The sequence below is a fragment of the Oncorhynchus kisutch genome, linkage group LG10 (assembly GCF_002021735.2).
Source record: "Oncorhynchus kisutch isolate 150728-3 linkage group LG10, Okis_V2, whole genome shotgun sequence".
NCBI classification, from domain to species: Eukaryota; Metazoa; Chordata; class Actinopteri; order Salmoniformes; family Salmonidae; genus Oncorhynchus; species Oncorhynchus kisutch.
Genome location: NC_034183.2, coordinates 44,913,702 through 44,941,271, shown reverse-complemented (window position 1 = coordinate 44,941,271; position 27,570 = coordinate 44,913,702). Strand labels below are relative to the sequence as shown.

At 41.5% G+C, this 27,570-nt stretch overlaps 1 protein-coding gene across 1 annotated transcript in view; it reads left to right on the top strand.

Moving 5' to 3' along the window:
- Positions 1-27,570, top strand: part of LOC109898192 (insulin receptor) — a 116,043-nt gene that overhangs the window by 24,858 nt on the left and 63,615 nt on the right. Inside the window, exon 2 of the mRNA XM_020493055.2 lies at positions 16,511-17,059. Coding sequence (XP_020348644.1) covers positions 16,511-17,059 — 549 coding nt within the window. The remainder of the gene's footprint in view (positions 1-16,510; positions 17,060-27,570) is intronic.

Here is a 27,570-nt window from a genome sequence, read left to right as displayed (position 1 = left end):
TAGAAAACAACAATGGGCAAGCTATTAGAGACCGAACCAGAAAGTCTCACAGCTGTAATTGCTGACGAAGGTGCTTCTACAAAGTATTTACTCAGTGGTGTGAATACTTATGTAAATGAGATTTCTGTACTTCATTTTCAAATAAATTTGCAAGAATTTCAGAAAACACGGTTTCACTTTTTCATTATGGGGTACTGTATGTAGATGGGTGAGCATTTTTATTTAATTAATTTTGAATGAACACTTTCAAAGGCACTGTATATTCGCTCTGCGTCTTAAATGCTAGTACATACAGAAATACTCAGTTTCATCAGCTGTCTGAGAGGCTGGTCTCAGGTGAAGAAGCCGGATGTGGCGGTCCTGGGCTGATGTGGTCTGCGGTTTTTAGTCCAGTTGAACGTACTGCCAGATTCTCTAAAACAATGTGTGAGGGAGCTTATGGTAAAGAAATTAACATAACATTCCTGCAGTCAGCATGTCAATTGCATGCTCCCTCGACATGAAAAATCTGTGGCATTGTTTTGTGTGACAAAGCTGCATAATTTAGTGGACTTTTATTGTTCCCAGTACAATGTGCACCTGTGTAATGATCATGCTGTTTAATTCTTCTTTTTGTATGCCACACCTGTCAGGTGGATGGATTATCTTGGCAAAGGACAAATGCTCACTGACAGGGATGTAAACAAATTTGTACAGAGCATTTTTGAGAAATTAGCTTTTTGTGCCTATGGAATGTTATTTTATTTCAGCTCATGAAACATGTTACCAACACTTTACATGTGTTCATATTTTATAAGCCTAATTGACATGAACTCCCCTGAAAATGCAATATTTTAGCCTTTATGAATAAACATATAATTTGATCTCTGAGAAATTAAGCTAATTGATTGCACCCAAATTAGAGGTCGGCCGACTATGATTTTTCAACGCCGATACCGATTTATTGGAGGACCAAAAAAGCCGATTCTGATTATTTTTTTAAATTAAAAATGACTAATTAATAATAATATTTTTTTTTAAATATATATATATATATATATATATATAAATATGTAATAATGACAATTACAACAATACTGAATGAACACTTATTTTAACTTAATATAATACATCCAATAAAAATAAATTTAGCCTCAAGTAAATAGTGAAACATGTTCAATTTGGTGTTAATAATGCAAAACCCAGTGTTGGAGAAGAAAGTGAAAGTGCAATATGTGCCATGTAAGAAAGCTATAACGTTTCAGTTCCTTGCTCAGAACATGAGAACATATGAAAGCTGGTGGTTCCTTTTAAAATGAGTCTTCAATACTCCCAGGTAAGAAGTTTTAGGTTGAAGTTATTATAGGAATTATAGGACTATTTCCCTATATACCATTTGTATTTCATATACCTTTGACTATTGGATGACCTTATAGGCACTTTAGTATTGCCAGTGTAACAGTATAGCTTCCTCCCTCTCCTCGCCCTTTGCTCTAACCAGCAACACAACGACAACAGCCACCATCGAAGCAGCGTTACCCATGCAGAGCAAGGGGAACAACTACTAGAAGGCTCAGAGTGAGCGATGTTTGATACGCTATTAGCGTGCGCTAACTAGCTAGCCATTTCACTTCGGTTACACCAGCCTCATCTCGGGAGTTGATAGGCTTGAAGTCATAAACAGCGCAATGCTTGAAGCACAACGAAGAGCTGCTGGCAAAACGCACGAAAGTGCTGTTTGAATTAATGTTTACGCGCCTGCTTCTGCCTACAGATACTTATATGCTCAGTCAGATTATGTGCAACGGACACGCTAGATAATATCTAGTAATATCATCAACCATGTGTAGTTAACTAGTGATTATGATTGATTGTTTTTTAAAAGATAAGTTTAATGCTAGCTAGCAACTTACATTTGCTTACTGCATTCGAGTAACAGGCAGTCTTCTTGTGGAGTGCAACGAGAGAGCGGCAGGTCGTTATTGTGTTGGACTAGTTAACTGTGAGGTTGCAAGATTGAATCCCCCCGAGCAGACGAGGTGAAAATCTGTCGTTCTGCCCCTGAACGAGGCGGTTAACCCACCGTTCCTAGGCCGTCATTGAAAAAAAAATGTGTTAACTGACTTGCCTAGTTAAATAAAGGTATTCAAAATAAATAAATAAATCTGCAATTCCGATTGTTATGAAAACTTGAAATCTGCCCTAATTAATCGGCCATTCCGATTAATCGGTCGACCTCTAACCCAAATTGGCTTTCTGAAATTATTTGGAACGACCTAATAGGAATAAAAAAGTTTAAAGAAGTGTTAAGTTTTCCTGAATATGGCCAACATGTTCATAATATACTCTACCTGTGCATTTTTAAATGCAGGTGGACCGCCCTTTCCTTATTAGGGGTCCTTCGGGCCAAGTATTAGTTACCCCTGGTGTTTGCCTGTGAGGATCGTGTTGACAGGCAGGGCTGCTGTGCATGTGAGCAGAGCTGTAGTCTTCACGGTTCCAGTGAGGGCTAATAAGAAGACAAGTGTTGAGGTAAGCGCTGCTGGCCTGGGGGGGAGAATAGGCAGGGGAGGGGTGTAAAGACACACAAGCCAAGGAGAGAAGATTTGCAATGGAGTGAAGTAGGAGAGGAGACTTTGATGGAGAGGTGAATGGCGAGAGGGAGGAAGAAGGGGGCCTGCTGGGCTGACTTGGCATGGTCTGTGGGCAGACTGAGGCTTTCCATCAGTAGGCAGTGTGACCTGATGGCCTACAGCACCAACAAGCACCCCATTGAGGTCACCTGGCTGTTCCCCTCTACGTCCGCCTCTCTCCCTTGATCTCGCTCCCCATGTCTCACTTACCTCCCTTTTGTTTCCTCCATCTCAGTCTCATTTCCTAGTGTGGCCCTGTTCCAGAGAGGGCTGCAGTGCAATGACCATTTTTATCATCTGTAGCGGAGGCTACTACGGAGTGCTACACACTCTTAACATGCTGAGAATGCCAGTATAACTCACTAGTGTGCTCTCCTACACCGAGCCATCTAATTCTCCCTGCAACTGTCTGCAACTCCCCCTGTGACGTTGGAATTGACCACGGCTTGGCATGTCCTTTCATCCAATCCTGATAACTGGAGTACTTCACTGATATACCCACCTGGCTCAAGCCTATAAGTGACAATTAAACCCATGAAATGTTGTTTTGAGTAATTGACTGTTCGCTAAGCCCCGGCCCCAGAATTTTGGGCTACCAATTTTAGCACTCTAATGGTTTGCAACTGTCGTCGAGTCCGACACCTCGGACAAGCTCACGTTTCAATCGCATTAAAGCCAGTGAGGACTATGGCGAAACTGATACATTTCTTTAAAAAAGAAATGGCAAAATAATCTAGCAGTGTACCAGGAGTACTTACTACTATGATTCCTGAAATGCAGAGCATGTTGGAGTATTTTTTTTTTCTAGTGCAACATTATACGTTGCTTGGTAGCTCAGCTTGTTAGCTAGCTCTATCTCATTGACCACCAAACGCTGCTAACGCTAGCTAGCTATCCCCTTAATATAACTTGTTTTTTTTCTAAATGTACTGTGTTAGCTAAGTTAGCAATGTTATGAATACAACTCCCATCTACTGTTGACATCAGGATACAATTTGAGAGCACTAGTTAGCTCCAGAAGTTATAGCTTTGAGTGCATGCTGACATGAGCCATTCAGTGGGAAGCTACACTAGCTATAAACATAAGTTTACCAGGTTCCCTTGAAGCACTTGTAATGACAGTCCATCACAACATACCCAAGCATTTCCTGATTAACAAAGGGTGGTCTGTGTATAATTTCATTGTGTATTAGAAACACAGTTTGAGATTATTGTGAGGGGATTTTGCCAGCGGTTGAATGGGGAATTGGGCTTCCCGGGAGAATGTTGTCCGAGTTTGCAATAGTGACCAAGGGGGGCGTGGCTTAGCGAAGGGTCAGTTGCAATTCGAGATGTGAACTCGCTAACCTGTCAACATTCAGGGCTTATCTGTCCAATTGACACCAGTGCATAATTGGCCGGCTGGCTCATGAACTGTCCCTGTTCCATGCAGTAGCTGTCTGTTCCTGTTAGCTGGTGAGCTAATTAGACTATGCTTCTGAGTGAGTGAATGGGCTCTGCTCAGCAGGGGGAGGGAGCAGAACAGACACACAGACATGAGTGTCAGACCCTGCATGTCTTTTATGTGGACATATAATTAAAGGCCCAGTGCAGTCAAATGCGATTTCTGTAATTTTTTCACACTTTGATTGGTCTTTGAAATTGCTAAAATGATGAAAATGCCCTTTTAGTGTAAGAACTGTTTGAAAAGACCACCTACAATTTCAGCCTGTTTGGTGGCATGGTGTTTTGGCCTGCCTGGTGACATCACCAGGCAGTAAATTACTTCGTATACCAATAAGAAAGACTTCCAAACCTCTCTGCCACTTAGACCACTCCAAGACATTCTTGCTTGAGAAATTACCTTTTGCTAATAAGCTATTTTTGTTTGTTTTCATTTAAAATGGTGAAAAAGAATCACACTAAGTTACTTAAGAATTGTGTCGAGGCACAGATCTGGGGATGTGTCACGGGAGAGAGAGATACTCAGTGGGCCTGGTCTTTGTTTAGGGGGCCTTGTTGTGGCATGGTTTAAATCCTCATCTCCAATTGTTTTGCAAACATGGGGCGTCCCCTGAGACGTTGGATTAGTTCAGCTAAAGATGTTAGGCTACAACACCATTAAGATAAACTGTAGGCATAGTGTTTCGGTAGTCAGACATATTAGGCCTACAGCCCACACAATTTATAACAATCTATTGGGATTAGCTAGAATAATTTACTCAGTATCTGCCTAATATTTCATCTTCTCATGGGCGACCATTATACACGTGATTTAAAAAAATCATGGTTAGTGATATTTGAGGGGCAAAATGTCTTAATTGACTTTACATTTTAAATGTGTATATTTGTAGAACCCTATAAGGGAAGTGTAGACACAAAATTACTAAATTCTAAGTAATAGTAACGGAACAAAACTTGAGTTATGGATGTGACGGAAAAGGAAATTTTAAAATATTAAATGATATCAAGCACATAATGAGTAACTGAATAAACATACAAGAACTCTATTCAAAGTTTTTTTTATAAACTCATGCTTTGTATTAATCTCACACCCTTTATGAAATGGTACCTCCTCCCCCTGTTGTCCACAAAAGGACACAGGGACTGGACAACTTGACCTGCTGTCACCCTGGCAAGATGTACACAAATCCTGTGTGGTCATGTCTACTAGAGGTCGACCGATTATTATTTTTCAATACCCATACCGATTATTGGAGGACCAAAAAAGCCGATACCGATTAATCGGCCGGTTGAATGATTTTTTTATTTAAAAAATACATTTAAAAAAAAGTATTTGTAATAATGACAATTACAACTATACTGAATTAACACTTATTTTAACTTAATATAATACATCAATAAAATCAATTTTACCTCAAGTAGATAATGAAACATGTTCAATTTGGTTTAAATAATGCAAAAACAAAGTGTTGGAAAAGAACGTAAAAGTGCAATATGTGCTATGTAAGAAAGCTAACATTTCAGTTCCTTGCTCAGAACATATGAAAGCTGGTGGTTCCTTTTAACATGAGTCTTCAATATTCACAGTAAGAAGTTTTAGGTTGGCCTCCCGGGTGGCGCTGTACTGCAGTGCTAGCTGTGCCATCAGAGTCCCTGGGTTCGCGCCCAGGCTCTGTCGTAACCGGCCGTGACCGGGAGGTCCGTGGGACGACGCACAATTGGCCTAGCGTCGTCTGGGTTAGGGAGGGCTTGGTCGGTAGGGGTGTCCTTGTCTCATCGCGCACCAGCGACTCCTGTGGCGGGCCGGGCGCAGTGCGCGCTAGCCAAGGTGGCCAGGTGTTTCCTCCGACACATTGGTTCCGGTTGGATGCGCGCTTGGTTGGGTTGTGTATCGGAGGACGCATGACTTTCAACCTTCGTCTCTCCCGAGCCCGTACGGGAGTTGTAGCGATGAAACAAGATAGTAGCTACTACAACAATTGGATACCACGAAATTGGGGAGAAAAGGGGTAAAAAAAAAGTTTTAGGTTGTAGTTATTATAGGACTTATTTCCCTTTATATATTTTGTATTTCCTTAACCTTTGACTATTGGATGTTCTTATAGGCTTAGTATTGCCAGTGTTACAGTTATAGCCTCCGTCCCTCTCCTCACACCTCCCTGGGCTCGAACCAGCAACACAACGACAACAGCCACCACATCGAAGCAGCGTTACCCATGCAGAGCAAGGGGAACAACCACTCCAAGGCTCAGAGCGAGTGAAGTTTGAAACGCTATTAGCGCGCGCTAACTGGCCAGCCATTTCACTTCGGTTACACCAGCCTCATCTCGGGAGTTGATAGGTTTGAAGTCATAAACAGCTCAATGCTTGACGCACAACAAAGAGCTGCTGGCAAAACGCACGATACTTAGACACGTGTATGCTTGTATGCTCAGTCAGATTATATGCAACACAGGACACGCACGGGAAACGTTTGATAATATCTAGTAATATCATCAACCATGTGTAGTTATGATTGATTGTTTTTTATAAGATAAGTTTAATGCTAGCTAGCAACTTACCTTGGCTTACTGTATTTGTGCAACAGGCAGTCTCCTTGTGGAGTGCAACGAGAGCGAGGCAGGTCGTTATTGTGTTGAACTAGTTAACTTTAAGGTTGCAAGATTGGATCCTCCGAGCTGACAAGGTGAAAATCTGTCTTTCTGCCCCTGAACGAGGCAGTTAACCCACCGTTCCTAGGCCGTCATTGAAAATATGAATGTGTTCTTAACTGACTTGCCTAGTTAAATAAAGATTTAAAAAAGAAAGGAAAAAAATGGCAAATCGGCGCCCCCAAAACTACCGATTTCCGATTTATGAAAACTTGAAATTGGCAGTAATTAATAGGCCATTCCGATTAATTGGTCAACCTCTAATGTCTACTCAAGAACTGCATTAGTCAGTCTTTATCCGTTACCAGTCCCGCAAATCTCCACATTTTGTTACATTACAACCTTAATCTAAAATGAATGAAATAATTCTCAATCTAATCACAATACCCAACAATAACAAAGCAAAATGTTAAATGATAGAACTTAATCAAAGGGTCTGAATTCTTATGTAAGACTCAATTGAGCACAGGTGCATCCTGTTTCCATTGATCATCCTTGATATTTCTACAACTTGATTGGAGTCCACCTGTGGTATATTCAATTGATTGGACATGATTTGGAAAGGCACACAGCTGTCTATATAAGGTGCACGTCAGAGCAAAAACCAAGCCATGAGGTTGAATGAATCGTCCGCAGAGCACCGAGACAGGATTGTGCAGACATACATCTGGGGAAGGGTACCAAAACATTTCTGCAGCATTGAAGCTCCCCAAGAACTAGGTGGCCTCCATCATTCTTAAATGGAAGAAGTTTGGAAACACCAAGAGTCTTCCTAGAGCTAGCCACCCGGCCAAACTGAGCAATCGGGAGAAAAGGACTTTGGTCAGTGAGGTAACAAAAAACCTGATGGGCACTCTGACAGAGCTCCAGAGTTCCTCTGGGGCGGTTGGAGAACCTTCCAGATTGAATTCTTTGGCCTGAATGCCAAACATCACGTCTGGAGGAAACCTTGCACCATCCCTATGGTGAAGCATGGTGTTGGCAGCATCCCCCGTGGGGATGTTTTTCAGCGGCTGGGAAAGATTTTCAGTGATTTACAGAGATGGTCGCCTCGCTTCAGGTCCTTAGGAAAACTATTCAGTAATAAAAAATAAAAAATGTATTTCTTACGTTGTTATCCCAGAAAATCTCAAGTGTTATTACATTATAGCCGGGAAGAACTAGTAGATATAAAAACAATGTCAACTTTGCAACATTATCACCAGGAATACGTCTTTCCAAAGCAGATCCTTTGTTCGGACCTCCACCCGCGACATGGGATCTTATCCCAAAGGCCGACCCAAAACAATGCGGTCACCGCAGGAGAGGCAGACAGAGTGGCCTACTGATCAGACTTAGAAGGCGAGCGCACCATCCACCGCTTCCGAGCATATTACTCGCCAATGTCTAATCTCTAAACAACAAGGTGGACAAAATTAGGGCACGATTTGCCTTCCAGAGGGACATCAGAGATTGTAAACATTCTGTTTCACAGAAAAATGGCTCACCTGGGATATGTTGTCAGTCGGTACAGCCACCTGCTTTCTTCACACATCGCGCCAACAGAAACAAACATCTCTCTGGTAAAAGGAAATGTGGGGGTGTATGCCTTATGATTAACGACACATGGTGTAATCATAACATACAGGAACTCAAGTCCCTTTGTTTTTCTGACCTAGAATTTCTTACAATCAATTGCCGACCGCATTGTCTACCAAGAGAAGTCTCTTCGATTATAGTCACAGCCGTGTATATCCCCCCCACCTCTCCCCCCAAGTAGGTACCTCAACGGAGACTGTAAGAACTTCACTGGACTCTATGTAAACTGGAAACCAAATATAATGAGGCTCCATTTATTGTAGCTGGGGACTTTAACAAAACTAATCTGAGAACAAGGCCTCCTAAATCCCATCAACATATCGCATGCGCAACATGAGCTGGTAGCATTCTGGACCATTGCTATTCTAACTTCCGCGATGCATAGAAAGCCTTCCCCCGCCCTTCCTTCGGCAAATCTGACCATGACTCCATTTTGTTGCACCCAGCCTGTAGACAGAAACTAAAACAGCAACCGCCCGTGCTCAGGTCTATCCAACGCTGGTCTGACCAATCGGATTCCACGCTTCAAGATTGCTTCGATCACGTGGACTGGGATATGTTCCGGGTAGCCTCAGACAATCACATTGACATTTACGTTGACTCGGTGAGCGAGTTTATTAGCAAGTGCATCGGTGATGTTGTACCCGCTGTGACTATTATAACCTTCCCTAACCATAAACCATGGATTGATGGCAGCATTCGCGCAAAACTGAATGCGCGAACCACCGCTTTTAATCATGTCAAGGCGACTGGAAACATGACCGACTACAAACAGTGTAGCTATTCCCTCCGCAAAGCAATCAAACAGTCAGTATAGAGACAAAGTGGAGTTGCAATTCAACGGCTCAGACGCGAGACGTATGTGACAGGGTCTACAGTCAATCACGGATTACAACAAGAAAACCAGCCCCATTGCGGTCATCGATGTCTTGCTCCCAGACAAATTAAACAACTTCTTTGCTCTCGTTAAGGACAATACAGTTTCACTGACACGGGCCGCTACCAAAGCCTGTGGGCTCTCCTTCACCGTGGCCAACGTGAGTAAAACATTTAGACGTGTTAACCCTCGCAAGGCTGGGATAGGGATTGATTGAATATGTTTGTAAACACACCAGCCAGCTGGTCTGCGCATGCTCTGAGGCGCATCCTCAGAGCATGCGCAGACCAGCTGGCTGGTGTGTTTACAAACATATTCAATCAATCCCTATCCCAGTCTGCTGTGCCCACATGCTTTAAGATGGCCACCATTTTTCCTGTTCCCAAGAAAGCTAAAGTAACTGAATTAAATGACTATCGCCCTGTAGCACTCACGTCTGTCATCATGAAATGCTATGAGAAACTATTTTTGAGAGACCACAGACGATGCAATCGCCTTCACACTGCCATGTCCCATCTGGACAAGAAGAATACCTATGTAAGAATGCTGTTTATTGACTACAGCTCAGCATTTAACACCATGGTACCCTCCAAACTCGTCATTAAGCTCGAGACCCTGGGTCTCAACTAGAGGTCGGCCGATTAATTGTAATGGCCTATTTAATTAGGTCCGATTTCAAGTTTTCATAACAATCGGAAATCTGTGTTTTTGGACACCGATTTGGCCGTTTTAATTATTATTATTTTTACACCTTTATTTAATCTTTATTTAACTAGGCAAGTAAGTTAAGAACACATTCTTATTTTCACATTCTTATTATTATCTTATTATTGTCAGGTCAGGGATTCAATCTTGCAACCTTACAGTTAACTTGTCCAACGCTCGATCCACCTGCCTCATTGCACTCCACGAGGAGCCTGCCTGTTACGCGAATGCAGTAAGCCAAGGTAAGTTGCTAGCTAGCATTAAACTTATCTTATAAAAAAACAATCAATGATAATCACTAGTTAACTACACATGGTTGATGATATTGCAAGTTTATCTAGCATGTCCTGCGTTGCAAATAATCGATGTGGTGTGTATTCGCGAAAAAGGACTGTCCGTGCTCCAATGTGTACGTAACCATAAACATCAATGCTTTTCTTAAAATCAATACACAGAAGTATATATTTTTAAATCTGCATATTTCGCTAAAAGAAATCCAGGTTAGCAGGCAATATTAACCAGGTGAAATTGTCACTTCTCTTGCGTTCATTGTACGCAGAGTCAGGGCATATGCAACAGTTTGGGCTGTCTAATTTGCCAGAATTTTACGTAATTATGACATAACATTGAAGGTTGTGCAATGTAACAGGAATATTTAGACTTATGGATGCCAACCGTACGGAACGGTTCCATATTTCACTGAAAGAATAAACGTCTTGTTTTCGAGATGATAGTTACCGGATTCGACCATATTAATGACCTAAGGCTCGTATTTCTGTGTGTTATTATGTTATAATTAAGTATTTGATTTCATAGAGCAGTCTGACTGAGCGATGGTAAGCACCAGCAGGCTCGTAAGCATTCATTCAAACAGCACTCTTGCATTTTGCCAGCAGTTCTTTGCTGTGCTTCAAGCATTGCGCTGTTTATGACTTCAAGCCCTTCAACTCCTGAGATTAGGCTGGTGTAACTGATGTGAAATGGCTAGCTAGTTAGCGGGGTGTGCGCTAATAGCGTTCCAAACGTCACTCGCTCTGAGACTTGGAGTAGTTATTCCCCTTGCTCTGCATGGGTAACGCTGCTTTGATTGTGGCTGTTGTCGATGTGTTCCTGGTTCGAGCCCAGGTAGGGGCGAGGAGAGGGACGGAAGCTATACTGTTACACTGTTACACTGTCAATACTAAAGTGCCTATAAGAACATCCAATAGTCAAAGGTATATGAAATACAAATGGTATAGAGAGAAATAGTCCTATAATTCCTATAATAACTACAACCTAAAACTTCTTACCTGGGAATATTGAAGACTCATGTTAAAAGGAACCACCAGCTTTCATATGTTCTCATGTTCTGAGCAAGGAACTGAAACGTTAGCTTTCTTACATGGCACATATTGCACTTTTACTTTCTTCTCCAACACTTAGTTTTTGCGTTATTTAAACCAAATTGAACATGTTTCATTATTTATTTGAGGCTAACTTGATTTTATTGATTGTATTATATTAAGTTCAAATAAGTGTTCATTCAGTATTGTTGTAATTGTCATTATTACATTTTTTTTAAAAATCGGTATCGGCTTTTTTTGGTCCTCCAATAATCGGTAAACGAAAAATCATAATCGGTCGACCTCTAATCTCATCCCCGCCATGTGCAACTGGGTCCTGGACTTTCTGACAGGCTTCCCCCAGGTAGTGAAGGTAGGAAACATCTCCACCCTGCTGATCCTCAACACTGGGGCCCCACAAGGGTGCGTTCTCAGCCCTCTCTGACCTCCCTGTTCACCAATGACTGTGTGGCCATGCACGCCTCAAACTCATTCATCAAGTTTGCAGACAACTAACTTTAGAACGGTAGTGTAGGTCTTTCTGCAATTTTGTTTTGCCTTGAGTACATTTTCTATTTGACTGGCTACTTCAGGTACTTGTGGAATACACTGCACTTTCATGTCATCTGACCATAGCATCGATTCCAATCCAAGTGCCAATGCCGTTTAGCTAACTCCAGGCATTTACCTTTTGTTGGTTGACATGAAAATGTATCTCTTTGGCCACGCCAAAGATGGTGGTGATGGTGGGTTTGGTGTTGAAGTAAGGATGCATAAGCAGAAAATAACCCCATACCTACTGTAAAATATGGTGGTGGATCTTTGATGTTATTGGGCTATTTTTCTTCCACTGGTCCTAGTGGCTCCTGGTAACGTCAACGGCATCAGGGTTTTGTAAGAGACTCAGTTCTATCATGTTGAAAATCAGACTTCTCTAACTGTTGTTAGCCAAACTTCCAGAGAAAAGCAGCATGACCACTGTTTACCTCTGCCATGTTTATCAATTGGGCCGACCAACCAGTGCTCCCGCACATCGGCTAACCGGGATGTCTGCATTGTCCCACCCACCACCCGCCAACCCCTCTTTTATGCTACTGTCTGTTCATCATATATGCATAGTCACATACTACCTCAACCAGCCTGACTAACTGGTGTCAGTGTATAGCCTCGCTACTGTAGCCTGTCTTTTTTATTTTTATATTTTTTTACCTACCTATTTTTCACCTAATACCCTTTTTGCACTATTGGTTAGAGTCACTGTAAGGTCTACTCCACCTGTTGTATTCGGCGCACGTGACAAACCTTGATTTGATTTAATGCGCATTTGCTTCATTCTGATTGATCGAGAGTAAATAGTAATTTATGACTGTCGACTATCCAGTGATGGGTTCTGACTTCTAAACTATAATATCCTTGTTCATGGTACTGCGGGAGAGAGGGGAATGCAGAACATGTTATTGATAGACATCAGGTATCCTATGTGACGGAGAAGGGCCACAGTCTGGTTTCAGTTGTTGGGTTGTAATTTTAAATACTTGCTACACCAGAAGTTAATGGTTATCTGTAGGAGGAATGTATATGGGGGGTCAATTAAGGTTGTATATGAGCCAGGGGCTTGGAATGTTACTGAGTAAAGGAAAGGCAATCACATGGTTGCGGTCACCAAGGGTGGATAGCTGTGGATTAGTGAGGAATGGGGACCCAGGTAAGGTCACATTTAAGGGGGAAGGAACAGTTTATTAGCCACATCACTTAACTTCCTGCCTAGCATTAAAGATGTAATGTTTAGAGGAAGAGACTTCACCTTGTGCTGGTGGGAACATGTATTTGTCGGGTCAGACAGCTGAACAATTTGGTGAGCTTTTCCTAGTTGTCCGTTAGGTTCTAAATAAACACCGGACATCTGAAAAAATGTAATTTTTTGAATAGTAAATTATTTTCCAAGGTTCACCTCCTAATTGTTAAAAATTTGACAATGCACCTTTAGGTTAATAGCTGTCTGAAAAGAATGTCAGCTTGTTTGACTGGGTGGGCTTTTTGGACTGCCTTTTGACATCACCAGGCGGTATAAGTTAATAGACCAATAACAGTGTGCCCTCCTCTCTGCCAATAACAGCTAATTTTCAGGTTACACTCATAGCTAGAAAGTTGTATATAATACCCTACAGTGGAGGAGCAATGGGAGAGTAATTCTGCTTTGAACTTAACCCCACTTTTGAGAAAATGGCCCTTGAATGTTTTGGTACACATACTGGAGAGCTCTAAGTTGTCCACACCCATTCAGCATTGTTCACACCCTCTTAAGCCAAAGGTAGCCACCCTTTGCCTTGATGACCGCTTTGCACAGTCTTGGCAGTCACCTAGAATGCATTTCAATTAACAGGTGTGCATTAAGTTAATTTGTGGAATTAATGCATTGAGCCAATCAGTTGTTTTGTGACATGGTAGGGGAGAGCCCTATTTGGTAAAAAAAACAAGTCCATATTATGGCAAGAACAGCTCAAATAAGCAAAGAGAAATGACAGGAAAGGAAGACTGAGTTACCTCTGTTGATGATGGCGCCGGAGATGATGGCTGACGTTTTATTGTCTCTTAACCAACCATGCTATTTTATTTATTTTTGCATGGTTTTTATCTTATTTTGTTCTTAATGTTGCTGCTACCGTCTCTTGACCGAAAATAGCTTCTGGACATCAGAACAGTGATTAATCACCTCGAATTGGACTAATAATTGTTCTTTAATGAGTCGGATGGGAAGGATATACTCAACACCTGAACAGGGGCCAAGCTTCCTGCCATCCAGGACCTCTATACCAGGCGGTGTCAGAGGAAGGCCCTAAATATTGTCAGACCCCAGCCACCCTAGACATCGACTGTTCTCTCTGCTACCTCACGGCAAGCGGGACCAGAGCGCTAAGTCTAGGTCCAAGAGGCTTCTAAACAGCTTCTAGCCCCAAGCCATAAGACTCCTGAACTAATCAAATGGCTAACCACACTATTTGCATTGCCCCCCTCTTCTTTATTTAACCAGGCAAGTCAGTTAAGAACATATTCTTATTTTCAATGACGGCCTGGGAACAATGGGTTAACTGCCTGTTCAGGGGCAGAACGACAGATTTGTACCTTGTCAGCTCGGGGGTTTGAACTCGCAACCTTCCGGTTACTAGTCCAACGCTCTAACCACTAGGCTACGCTGCTGCTACTCTGTTATTATCTTTGCATAGTCACTTTAATAACTCTACCTATATGTACATATTACATATTCCTCGACGGAGGACACCAAGCGGGCACCTGGTAAATGTAGTCTCTTATGGTCAATCTTCCAATGATATGCCTACAAATACGTCACAATGCTGCAGACACCTTGGGGAAACGACAGAAAGTGTAGGCTCATTCCTGGCGCATACACGGCCATATAAGGAGACATTGGAACACAGCGCCTTCAGAATCTGGGGCATTTCCTGTTTGAAATTGAATCTTGGTTTCGCCTGTAGCATCAGTTCTGTGGCACTCACAGATAATATCTTTGCAGTTTTGGAAACGTCAGAGTGTTTTCTTTCCAAAGCTGTCAATTATATGCATAGTCGAGTATCTTTTCGTGACAAAATATCTTGTTTAAAATGGGAAAGTTTTTTTTATCCAAAAATTAAAAGAGCGCCCCCTATATCGAAGAAGTTAACCTCTCTAGGGTATGTGGGATGCTAGTGAGAAAATGAATCATTACCTTTGATGATCTTCATATGGTTGCACTCAGACATTCATTTATTCATTAAATGGTCCTTTTGTTCATAGTCTCTCTTTATATCCAAAAACCTCAGTTTTGTTCTTGTTTTTTTCAGTAATCCACAGGCTCAAACGCAGTCACAACAACAGGCAGACAAAAAAAATCCAAATTGTATCCGTAAAGCTCATAGAAACATGTCAAACGATGTTTATATTCAATCCTCAGGTTGTTTTTAGCCTAAATAATCGATAATATTTAAACCGGACAATATCGTCATCAATATAAAAGGTAAACAACAAAGGCACTCTCTTGGTCGCGCGCATGAAAAAGCTCTGTGACACGGCAGGGTCCACTTATTCCGACTGCTCTTACTCCCTCATTTTTCAGAATACAAGCCTGAAACTATTTCTAAAGACTGTTGACATCTAGGCATAGGAACTGCAATTTGAGTCCTAGTCAATGGATAATGTAATGGCATTGAATAGAAAACTACAACAACAACAAAAATCCTTCTTCCGGAATGGATTTTTCTCAGGTTTCCGCCTGCCAAATCAGTTCTGCTATACTCACAGACACTATTTTAACAGTTTTGGAAACTTTAGTGTTTTCTATCCAAATATACCAATTATATGCATATCCTATCTTCTGGGGCTGAGTAGAAGGCAGTTTAATTTGGGCACGCGTTTCATCCAAATTCCAAATGCTGCACCCTACCCTAGAGAAGTTAACACTCAGTTAGCAGGCTCAAGCAAGCTGAAACCCATACAAACTAACTAGCAGAAATGTTTAACAAGTTAGAAATTATTTAAACACACTTTGCTGTAGGCTACTATTTACTAGTTAACAAAAAAACTTGTATGTCATATAAAATATATTCACCCCACCCAGTATTGTAATCAAAACATACCAGAAAGCATGTGGTACTTGACTTAGACAATGTAGTAGTGTGGGCTCAATAGCATCTCATTAGTGTGCAAGAGCTTGAGAATCAGCTGTACATGTGATGGAATAGTGCACTGCACATGTGATGGAAGAATCCACTGTGCATGCAGAGGGCTGCAATTCCATTGAATTGGGGATAGTTTAACCAAAATATGCCACAAGACCTAGAATTGTATATCCCACAAAAAATGATCACTGTTATATGCGAACTTTTTTGATGAATTTAAGCAACATTCCCCAAATTCCCAGGCTTAACTTCACATGGAAATTTACCGGAAGGTTTCTGACCCTTTGCAACTATAATCATGAATATAGTCACAGGTAAATGGGTTGACTGGCCCTCAGCTTGTGTGGTGTTGCGGTGCCGTGCAGTAGTAGCTTAGAGGATGCAGCAGTTTTATGAATTGCTCAGATTCCTTGTGTGTAATGTATTAGTGTTTTATCTACCTCTTGTGTTTTTTTAGCACACAATTTTACACTCATCCTGTTAATAAACCAACCCTAACCCAATGTTATGTCAATTTATTTACATTTCTGTCTTGAATCAGCTGAATGTTTGAATGTTCCTGAAAATGACTAAGTAATACAATGCACTACTACTATGCAGCTACTGACATGTCTTCTCTTCTCTTTTTATCCTGCTCTATTTCCCCCAGTCTGTCAGAGTAAGGATATCCGTAACAATGTGACCAACCTGCAGTTATTAGAGAACTGCACAGTAATTGAGGGCTACTTGAAGATCCTCCTCATGTTCAAGGCCAAGCCCGAGGACTTCAGGGGCCTCAGCTACCCCAAGCTGACCGTTGTCACCGACTTCCTCCTCCTATTTAGGGTCTATGGTCTAGAGTCCCTCAGCAATCTGTTCCCCAACCTGACGGTGATCCGAGGCAACAACCTGTTCTTCAACTACGCCCTGGTTCTGTTTGAGATGGTGGACCTTAAGGAGCTGGGGCTCCAGAGCCTCATGAACATCACCCGGGGAGCCGTGAGGGTGGAGAAGAACCCGGACCTCTGCTACCTCTCCACCCTGGACTGGTCCAAGATCCTGGACACAGTGGAGGACAATTACATCGTGGCCAATAAGAATGACCGGGAGTGTGGGGATGTGTGCCCAGGCACGGCCTATGGGAAGACCACCTGTCCTCAGACTACCATCAATGGACACTTTGGAGAGCGCTGCTGGACTCAGAACCACTGCCAGAGAAGTAAGTGGCCTTTTTTAGATACTTAAAGTATTCTTGAAAGAATGGTAAATAACACACAAAAAAGAGTACTGTATATAAATGATTATATCTCAAACATTGGTAGCCCACATGTTTTCTTTGGTCATTTCCTGATACATCTGATATGTTCAGTTGGCATATGTGAATGTATGAAGGTCCAGGCCTAATTGCTTGGCATTTTCATCCAATTTCATTTGTTACCTATGCCAACTTGACGATTTAGATAAGGTTATGATGTTAAATATAGAAGAACTTGCGCTCTGCCTGGATGCCTGGATGTCACCTTTCACCTCTTATCTGTATGTGTGATGGATCTGTGTGTGTGTCTGTATTTGAATCAGTTCATGTACGGGTCTGTGTGTGTATGATAGGGCTTGGCGATATATCAAAGTAATTTGATACATTTTAATTTATGTTTTAGCATGAAATTCCAAAAGCCTGGATCACAAGAATGAAATATTATTTTTATTATATATTTTTTTAGCATTTGTCCGCTTGTTCTCATTTGGTCTTTTTGGTCTCGTCTCCTTCGCTCCTTCTGTGCTTTGTGCACCATCCCACTCATACACCAAGCCCCTGCCACTCACAACAACACAGATGAAAGATCACTTTTTCCTCTCTGACAGCAAGCAGTTTCAATTGGGTATTTGTATTTCAGGGTTTGTCCAACAGAATCAGTCATATGGACATCAAAACACATTGGGACATTATTTTACCGTAGTAGAGGAGAACATAACCTTTCTAACTATACCCTTTTTATGACTCAATTGACAGCGAGCAGACCGGGAGTATCAATGAACATTTGTTTCTGGAAAATGAATGCTCAGTTTCTGTCACACGTGGCACCATGTGCCACTAGCAGCATTTTAGCTACAGACTGTTATGTGCTAGCTGTCTTGTCTGTGTTTTATAAATGTGCAATGAGCATAAAAATAAGCATTTATATAAGGAATTGGCATTCTGAGAAATAAGCATCTTATCCAGCCACTTGATTTAAACATCTAAACAATGTGGACAGGCTAGCATGGTGTTCAAACTGTTGGATATTGACAGGAGGGTGTGTTCATAAATTAAATTGTTCTACCTTGTTAGCTAGCACATAGGCCTAGATCAGGGGTCGGCAACCTTTTTTGTGTGGAGTGCCAATTTACAATATATCTTATCTCACGATCTGCCTGCCAGTTATGATTTTCATATGTGCATTACAACTAATTGTGTCGACTGAATATCTAAATGCCCACATACGGAAGAATTCCAAAGCTCACTAAACAGATGCGATGTCCATTAGCACCAAGGGTTTGAACTTGGAACCCAGATTCTCTTGGTGGATGATAGTGACATTTAAGCATGGGTTGGCCAATCTTATTTTTAATCAGCTTTGTGAGTCCTTTATGTTTCCCCACCATAGCATGGGCATCATCAGTTGTAATAGCGAATATGTTTTTAATTTTGACACCCCTCTCCTCAAAATGATCTGTGAATGCTTTTGCTACATCTTCCCCTTTTGTAGTACCATGCATGGGCATTAGGCAAAACAGCTCTTGCAACAACTGCCAGATGTGGGAATGTCATTCACATCCACATTCTCAAGAGCCACACTAAAAACAGGTGCGTCTTTTAGTTTTCTGCTCCTCAACCATCTTGGTAACACACCATTCAACAGTTCTGGTAGACACAAGCATGTATTTTTTATTTTATTTTTAATCTCTGAGGCGATTGTCTTTGTCAGGCAATCCATCAAATAAAGACTTGCGAACTACTGAGGAAAGCCTCCTTGATATATTCCCCATTTTAGTAAATGGTTTTCCATGTTAAGCAATGCACTGCGCAACTTTGTAGCTCTCCTCTAGCTTGATTATTATTTTTTGACTGCATGTTGAGTTGTAAATACACTGCTTTGCTTTTCCAACCTGGACACGGCCTTCTTGATTCCTTCAGCCCTGTTCGCTTCATCCTTGAAGTTTTTCTCATTTCTATTTTCAAAATAATGCCGTACACTTCCAGTCCGACAAACAGTTTTACAACAGAGAGCGCAAACAGACCGGGCCTTCAGTAAACAGATTCCACATTCCTTTGTCCAAGAGGCAATAAATGAGCAGATATCTGCCTTGTTTTTTTTTTGCTGATGACATTTTGCGCTCTGATCTTTTTTAAATAACAAAAGAAGGCTTGCTAGCTGCTAGCCATGTCAAAACAATGTTCTCATCTTCAGTGCCGCCTTGGTTTTGAATTTGGCGGGAGAGGTGAGCCAGGTCATCTTGCGCTGAACTAATAATATGAAACTCCTGAAAATTCATGAAAGCCCATTGGCTAATCAGAATTGACATACTTCGGACTACACCATTGCATTGAATACCAATGCAATTTTGGAAACCAATGCGTGAGTGTGTGTGTATATATATATAACAGTTGAAGTCGAAAGTTTACATACACTTAAGGTTGGAGTTATTTAAAACTCATGTTTCAACCACTATACAAATTTCTTCTTAAAATTTCTTCGGGATAGGGGGCAGTATTTTCACATCCGGATGAAAAGCGTGCCCAAAGTAAACTGCCTGTTACTCAGGCCCAGAAGCTAGGATATGAATGATAGTATTGGATAGAAAACACAAAAGTTTCTAAAACTGTTAAAATAATGTCTGTGAGTATAACAGAACTGATTTGGCAGGTAAAACCCCGAGCACAAGCCATCCAGGGAATTTGTTTTTTTGAATGGGAATCCTGATATTTTTTTTAGGGCCCATATTGCAGTTCCTATGGCTTCCAGTAGATGTCAAGTTTTTATAAATTGTTTGATGTTTGTCTTTTGTAATCCAGTAATTTTGGTGCGCGTGAACAGGAGTGCCCTCTGTTATTTTTCTTATTTTTCTGTTTATCCCGTCTTAAATTTGATAGATTATTTACATTTTAGGATACCTGAGGTTGGATTAGGAACGTTGTTTGAAATGTTTGGACCAAGTTTACAGGTAACTTATTAGGTACGTTGTAGTAATGTTGGAACCACTATGTTTCTGAATCAAACGCGCCAAATAAATTGACATTTTGGGGATATAAAGAAGGAATTTATTGAACAAAATGACCATTCATTGTGTCACAGACACTAGAGATTGAAGATCTTCATCTTTTTGCAAAGGTAAGGCATTTATTATATGGCTATTTCTGACTTTTGTGTCGCACCTGCCTGGTTGAAAAATGATTTTCATGTGTTTGTATGCGGGGCGCTGTCCTCAGATAATTGCATGGTGTGCTTTCGCCGTAAAGCCTTTTTGAAATCAGACCCAGCGGCTGGATTAACAAGAAGTTAAGCTTTATTTTGATGTACTACATTATATTTTCGGGAATGTTGAATATTTATATTTCTGTAGTTTATATTTGGCGTTCTGCAATTGCACTGGATGTTGTCAAATCAATCCCGCTAATGGGATTCGAGCAGGACTTGCGCTTAAGGGCCCCCTAAGAGGTTATTAACAAACTATAGTTTTGGCAAGTCGGTTAAGACATCTACTTTGTGCATGACACAAGTAATTTTTCCAACAATTGTTTAAAGACAGATTATTTAACTTATAATTCACGGTATCACAATTCCAGTGGGTCTGAAGTTTACATACACTAAGCTGACTGTGCTAAATTATGTAATGTCTTTAGAAGCTTCTGATAGGGTAATTGATGTCATTTGAGTCAATTGGAGGTGTACCTGTGGATGTATTTGAAGGCCTACCTTCAAACTCAGTGCCTTTTTGCTTGACATCATGAGAAAATCTAAGGAAATCAGCCAATACCTCAGAACCTCCACAAGTCTGTTTCATCCTTGGGAGCAATTTCCAAATGCCTGAAGGTACCACATTCATCTGTACAAACAATTGTACGCAAGTATAAACACCATGGGACCAGGCAGCTGTCATACCGCTCAGGAAGGATACGCATTCTGTCTCCTAGAGATTAATGTACTTTGGTGCGAAAGGTGCAAATAAATCCCAGAACATCAAAGGACCTTGTGAAGATGCTGGAGGAAATGGGTGCAAAGGTATCTATAGCCACATTAAAACGAGTCCTATATCGACATAACCTGAAAGGCCGCTCAGCAAGGAAGAAGCCACTGCTCCAAAACCGCCATAAAAAGCCAGACTACGGTTGGCAAATGCACATGGGGACAAAGATCGTATATTTTGGAGAAATGTCCTCTGGTCTGATGGAGAGAAAAAAATAGAACTGTTTGGCCATAATGACCATCATTATGTTTGGAGGAAAAAGGAGGAAGCTTGCAAGCCGAAGAACACCATCCCAACCGTGAAGCACGGGGGGTGGGCAGCATCATGTTGTGGAGGTGCTTTGCTGCAGGAGGGACTGGTGCACTTCACAAAATGGGATGGCATCATGAGAAGGAACATAATGTGGATATATTGAAGCAACATCTCAAGACATCAGTCATGAAGTTAAAGCTTGGTCGCAAATGGATCTTCCAAATGGACAATGACCACAAGCATACTTCCAAAGTTGTGGCAAAATGGCTTAAGGACAATAAAGTCAAGGTATTGGAGTGGCCATCACAAAGCCCTGACCTCAATCCTATAGATAATTTTTGGGCATAACTGAAAAGACGTGTGCGAGCAAGGAGGCCTACAAACCTGACTCCGTTAACCAGCTCTGTTTGGAGGAATGGGCCAAAATTCACCCAACTTATTGTGGGAAGTTTGTGGAAGGCTACCCGAAACCTTTGATCCAAGTTAAACAATTGAAAGGCAATGCTAGCAAATACTAATTGAGTGTATGTAAACTTTTGACCCACATGTAATGTGATGAAATAAATAAATGCTGAAATAAATCATTCTCTCTACTATTATTTTGACAATTTACATTCTTAAAATAAAGTGGTGATCCTAACTGGCCTAAAACAGAATTTGTACTAGGATTAAATGTCAGGAATTGTGAAAACCCGAGTTTAAATGTATTTGGCTAAGGAGTATTTTAACTTCTGACTTCAACATATATATATTTTTTAAACAGCCAAAAATAAGTGAGTTAAATGTCCAGCCAAGGCTTAGCGCTCCACGCAAAATAAATAAATATATGAGGACTTGTGAAGTGTCTGTTTCTCAAACTAGCCAGTAATGTACTTGTCCTCTTGCTCAGTTGTGCACCGGTGCCTCCCATTCTTTCTTTCTGGTTAGAGACAGTTTGTGCTGTTCTGTGAAGGGAGTAGAACACAGCGTTGTACAAGATCTTCAGCTTCTTGGAAATTTCTTGCATGAAATATCCTCAATTTCTCAGAACAAGAATAGACTGACTAGTTTCAGAAGAAAGTTATTTGTTTCTGGCCATTTTGAGCCTGTAATCGAACCCACAAATGCTGATGCTCCAGATACTCAACTAGTCTAAAGAAGGCCAGTTTTATTGCTTCTTTAATCAGCACATCAGATTTCAGCTGTGCTAACATAATTGCAAAAGAGTTTTCTAATGATCAATTAGCCTTTTAAGATGATAAACTTGGATTAGCTAACAACTTGCCATTGGAACACAGGAGTGATGGTTGCTGATAATGGGCCTCTGTACGCCTAAGTAGATACTCCATAAAAAATCTGCCGTTTCCAGCTACAGTAGTCATTTACAACATTAATGTCTACACTGTATTTCTGATCAATTTGATGTTATTTTAATGGACCAAAAAAATATTCTTTCAAAAACAAGGACATTTCTAAGTGACCCCAAACTTTTGAACGGTAATGTATGCGCTCCGGCACTGCACACACACACACAGACAGGCATTCCTTGTCATTGCCTTTTCAGAGAATACAAAATGCTGATGCATTCAGTTTAATACATTTTCTAATAAGTTAAATACATTTAGTTGATTTCCAAATGTGTGACACATTTGATAGAAGAATTGGAAGTGACCATTCTTTAAATGACGTGCAGCTTGTAAATGCTTCATAAAGCCTTTATAAACACTACATAAATCACACCTATTACCATATCTCATGCTTTAAAGTGTTCATAAAGGTGGCATAACTGATATAACAACCACTGTCAAATGTGACAACCCACTGTCAAATACGACATAAGCCTGTACTTTATAAAGTGTGGCACTAACGCTGCTTAATAAAGGCTTTATAAATCATATTAAATTGAGCCTTCACAAAACACTTAACTTTGTCATGCATCTTGGTAGACAAGCTAAACTAACTATTCACAGCCCTGTAATTGTCAATGTAATTGCATTGCTGGACTTCTTGAAACTTAATGTATTTGTATTGTTTTTTAAAATGTTTTTAAAAAACTATTAACGTATGGTTTAAACTGGTTTTTAATTTGTTTTTGTTTTAGGGAAAATTCCCTAATTGTTAATACATATTGTGTTAACTTCATTAAGTCTATATATATGTGTTTTTAAATGACCCAAGGTGTCTAACTTTAAAGGAAGTACAGCGCCATGTGATATGTAAGGGATAATCAACAAGAGGCTATGCATTTTTTGGAAAATGATAAACGACGTTGGACGGTTGCATTATTTTCCAGAGAACGCATAGAGCCCCGAGTTGATTATCCCTTTAATACCATGGTTATATAATTTAACACATTTGCTGCTAGGAATGTGTTCATTTGCAGGTATGAATGTTTTCAACATCGACTGAAGTAGCTAGCAAGTTACTCAATAGCTACAGTAGTTGCCTTGCTAACCAAACAAACAGACTTGCCAGTTTAGTTAACCAAACCATCAGTTATAGCTTGCTATTATGGAAATGTTTTTAATTCGACTGTTGCTTTTAAAAGCAGCTCAAACAGAATATGTAAGAATGGACTATAGCGGGGCCTCCGGAGTGACACAGCGGTCTAAAGCACTGCATCGCCGTGCTTGAGGTGTCACTACAGCCCCGGATTCGATCTCAGGCTGTGTCACAGCTGGCCTTGACTGGGAGCTTCTGGCCAGGATTTCCTTTCCCCATTGCACTCTAGCGACTCCTTGTGGCAGGCCGGGTGCCTGCAAGCTGACAACGGTCGCCAGTGTTCCCTCCGACATGCTGGTGTTATATACATTTTCTTTTTCGGCCTTTTAAGCATTCTAGTACAGTTAAATAGTTAACACATGGACGCAGCAGTGTAAGGCACTGCATGTGCAGTGCAAGAGGCATCGAATCCAGGCAGTATTATATCAGGCCGTGATAGGGCGGCACACAATTGGCCCCGCGTTGTCCAGGTTTGGCCGGGGTAGGCCGTCATTGTAAATAAGAATTTGTTCTTAACTGACTTGCCTAGATAAATATACACTGCTCAAAAAAATAAAGGGAACACTTAAACAACACAATGTAACTCCAAGTCAATCACACTTCTGTGAAATCAAACTGTCCACTTAGGAAGCAACACTGATTGACAATACATTTCACATGCTGTTGTGCAATTGGAATAGACAACAGGTGGAAATTATAGGCAATTAGCAAGACACCCCCAATAAAGGAGTGGTTCTGCAGGTGGTGACCAGACCACTTCTCAGTTCCTATGCTTCCTGGCTGATGTTTTGGTCACTTTTGAATGCTGGCCGTGCTTTCACTCTAGTGGTAGCATGAGACGGAGTCTACAACCCACACAAGTGGCTCAGGTAGTGCAGCTCATCCAGGATGGAACATCAATGCGAGCTGTGGCAAGAAGGTTTGCTGTCTCTGTCAGCGTAGTGTCCAGAGCATGGAGGCTCTACCAGGAGACAGGCCAGTACATCAGGAGATGTGGAGGAGGCCGTAGGGAGGCAACAACCCAGCAGCAGGAACGCTACCTCCGCCTTTGTGCAAGGAGGAGCACTGCCAGAGCCCTGCAAAATGACCTCCAGCAGGCCACAAATGTGCATGTGTCTGCTCAAACGGTCAGAAACAGACTCCATGAGGGTGGTATGAGGGCCCGATGTCCACAGGTGGGTGTTGTGCTTACAGCCCAACACCGTGCAGGACATTTGGCATTTGCCAGAGAACACCAAGATTGGTAAATTCGCCATTGGAGCCCTGTGCTCTTCACACATGAAAGCAGGTTCACACTGAGCACATGTGACAGACGTGACAGTCTGCAGATGCCGTGGAGAACGTTCTGCTGCCTGCAACATCCTCCAGCATGACCGGTTTGGCGGTGGGTCAGTCATGGTGTTGGGTGGCATTTCTTTGGGGGGCCGCACAGCCCTCCATGTGCTCGCCAGAGGTAGCCTGACTGCCATTAGGTACCGAGATGAGATCCTCAGACCCCTTGTGAGACCATATGCTGGTGCGGTTGGCCCTGGGTTCCTCCTAATGCAAGACAATGCTAGACCTCATGTTGCTGGAGTGTGTCAGCAGTTCCTGCAAGAGGAAGGCATTGATGCTATGGACTGGCCCGCCCGTTCCCCAGACCTGAATCCAATTGAGCACATCTGGGACATCACGTCTCGCTCCATCCACCAACGTTGCACCACAGACTGTCCAGGAGTTGGCGGATGCTTTAGTTCAGGTCTGGGAGGAGATCCCTCAGGAGACCATCCGCCACCTCATCAGGAGCATGCCCAGGCGTTGTAGGGAGGTCATACAGGCACGGGGAGGCCACACACACTACTGAGCCTCATTTAGACTTGTTTTAAGGACATTACATCAAAGTTGGATCAGCCCGTAGTGTGGTTTTCCACTTTAATTTTGAGTGTGACTCCAAATCCAGACCTCCATGGGTTGATAAATTTGATTTCCATTGATCCATTTTTGTGATTTTGTTGTCAGCACATTCAACGTAAATTCAATGTAAAGAAAAAAGTATTTAATAAGAATATTTAATTCATTCAGATCTAGGATGTGTTATTTTAGTGTTCCCTTTATTTTTTTGAGCAGTATATACATTTCAATAAATTATATATACACACACACACCTAAATTAACAAGATTCCTTTTTTTTTTACACACCACACTGACCAAAAAGTAATTTTTGGGGCATTTACGTTTGTCCCCATTACCAGTAAAACATAATCAAAACCTATTTCTTTCACCGACTTGCTGTGCTGTTTTGTTGTATATTTGTTCAGTCATTTCATTCTCCACCAGGATTTCTATGGAACGCCATTTAGGTCTTTGACGTGTCAAATAACACTATTCGACACGTCAAATAAGAATGTTGACAAATCAGGACCTGAATGACTGCAAAATAATTAAATAATAATAATTTAACTCGCTCATAAATTTCTTACGTAGTTATTACACAATCACTCGTATTTCATGTCGCAACGATTCATCGATACGTATGCTATGATGCTGGTAAAGTTGTCTCGCGCACCTACAGTGGTGGTCATAAAGAAAAAAAGCCAGCTTGCTTATGAATGCAACATTTTTTAGTTCTTCCCCAAAAACATAGCCAAACGACATCTGTTTCAGTAACTATAGTTAGCTAGCTAACTATATAGCCCGGTGTCATCTAAAATAACTAAAATTTATAAGACTGTTCTTATTTGATTGATGGTGGTTGGACCCATCTATGTGAAGCTAGCCACAATAAGGATTATTCTCAATAGTGGGACTTTGCAGTTAGCCTTCAAAATAAAAGTATGGCATAATTCTACTATTTGTTTTCATTTTCATCACTGTCAATTACATACTTTTATTTTGAAGGCAAACCGCAAATTCAACTATTGTTCCTAATCCTTATTGTGGCTAGCTTCCGATATATCGTGCATCCCTAATTCAGACCTTTTACGCAGTACTTTGTTGAAGCAGCTTTGGCAGTGATTACAGCCTCAAGTCTTCTTGGGTATGATGCTACAAGCTTGGCACACCTGTATTTGGGCAGTTTCTCCCATTATTCTCTGCAGATCCTCTCAAGCTCTGTCAGGTTGGATGGGGAGCGTTGCTGCACAGCTATTTTCAGGTCTCTCCGGAGATGTTTGTTCGACTTCAAGTCCGGACTCTGGCTGGGGAACAAGGACATTCAGAGACATGTCCTGAAGCCACTCCTGCATTGTTGGCTGTGTGCTTAGGGTTGTTTCCTGTTGGAAGGTAAACCTTCGCCCCAGTCTGAGGTCCTGAGCACTCTGGAGCAGGATTTCATTAAGGATCTCTGTACTTTGCTCCGGTCATCTTTCCGTCTGGCCACTCTACCGTAAAGGCCTGAGTGGTGGAGTGCTGCAGAGATGGTTGTCCTTTTGGAAGGTTCTCCCATCTCCACAGAGGAACTCTGGAGGTCTGTCAGTGACCAGCAGGTTTTTGGTCACATCTCTGACCAAGGCCATCCCCAGATAGCTCACTTTGGCTGGGCGGCCAGTTCTAGAAATAGTTTTGGTGGTTACAAACCTCTTCCCTTTAATATTGATGAAGGCCACTGTGTTCTTAGGGACCTTCACTTCTGCAGAAATGTTTTTGGACCCTTCCCCAGATTTGTGCCTCGAGACATTCCTTCCCGGTGGACTCCAATCAAGTTGTGGAAACATCTCAAGGATGATCAATGGAAACGGGATGCACCTGAGCTCTATTTTGAGTCTCATAGCAAAGGGTCTGAATACTTACCTA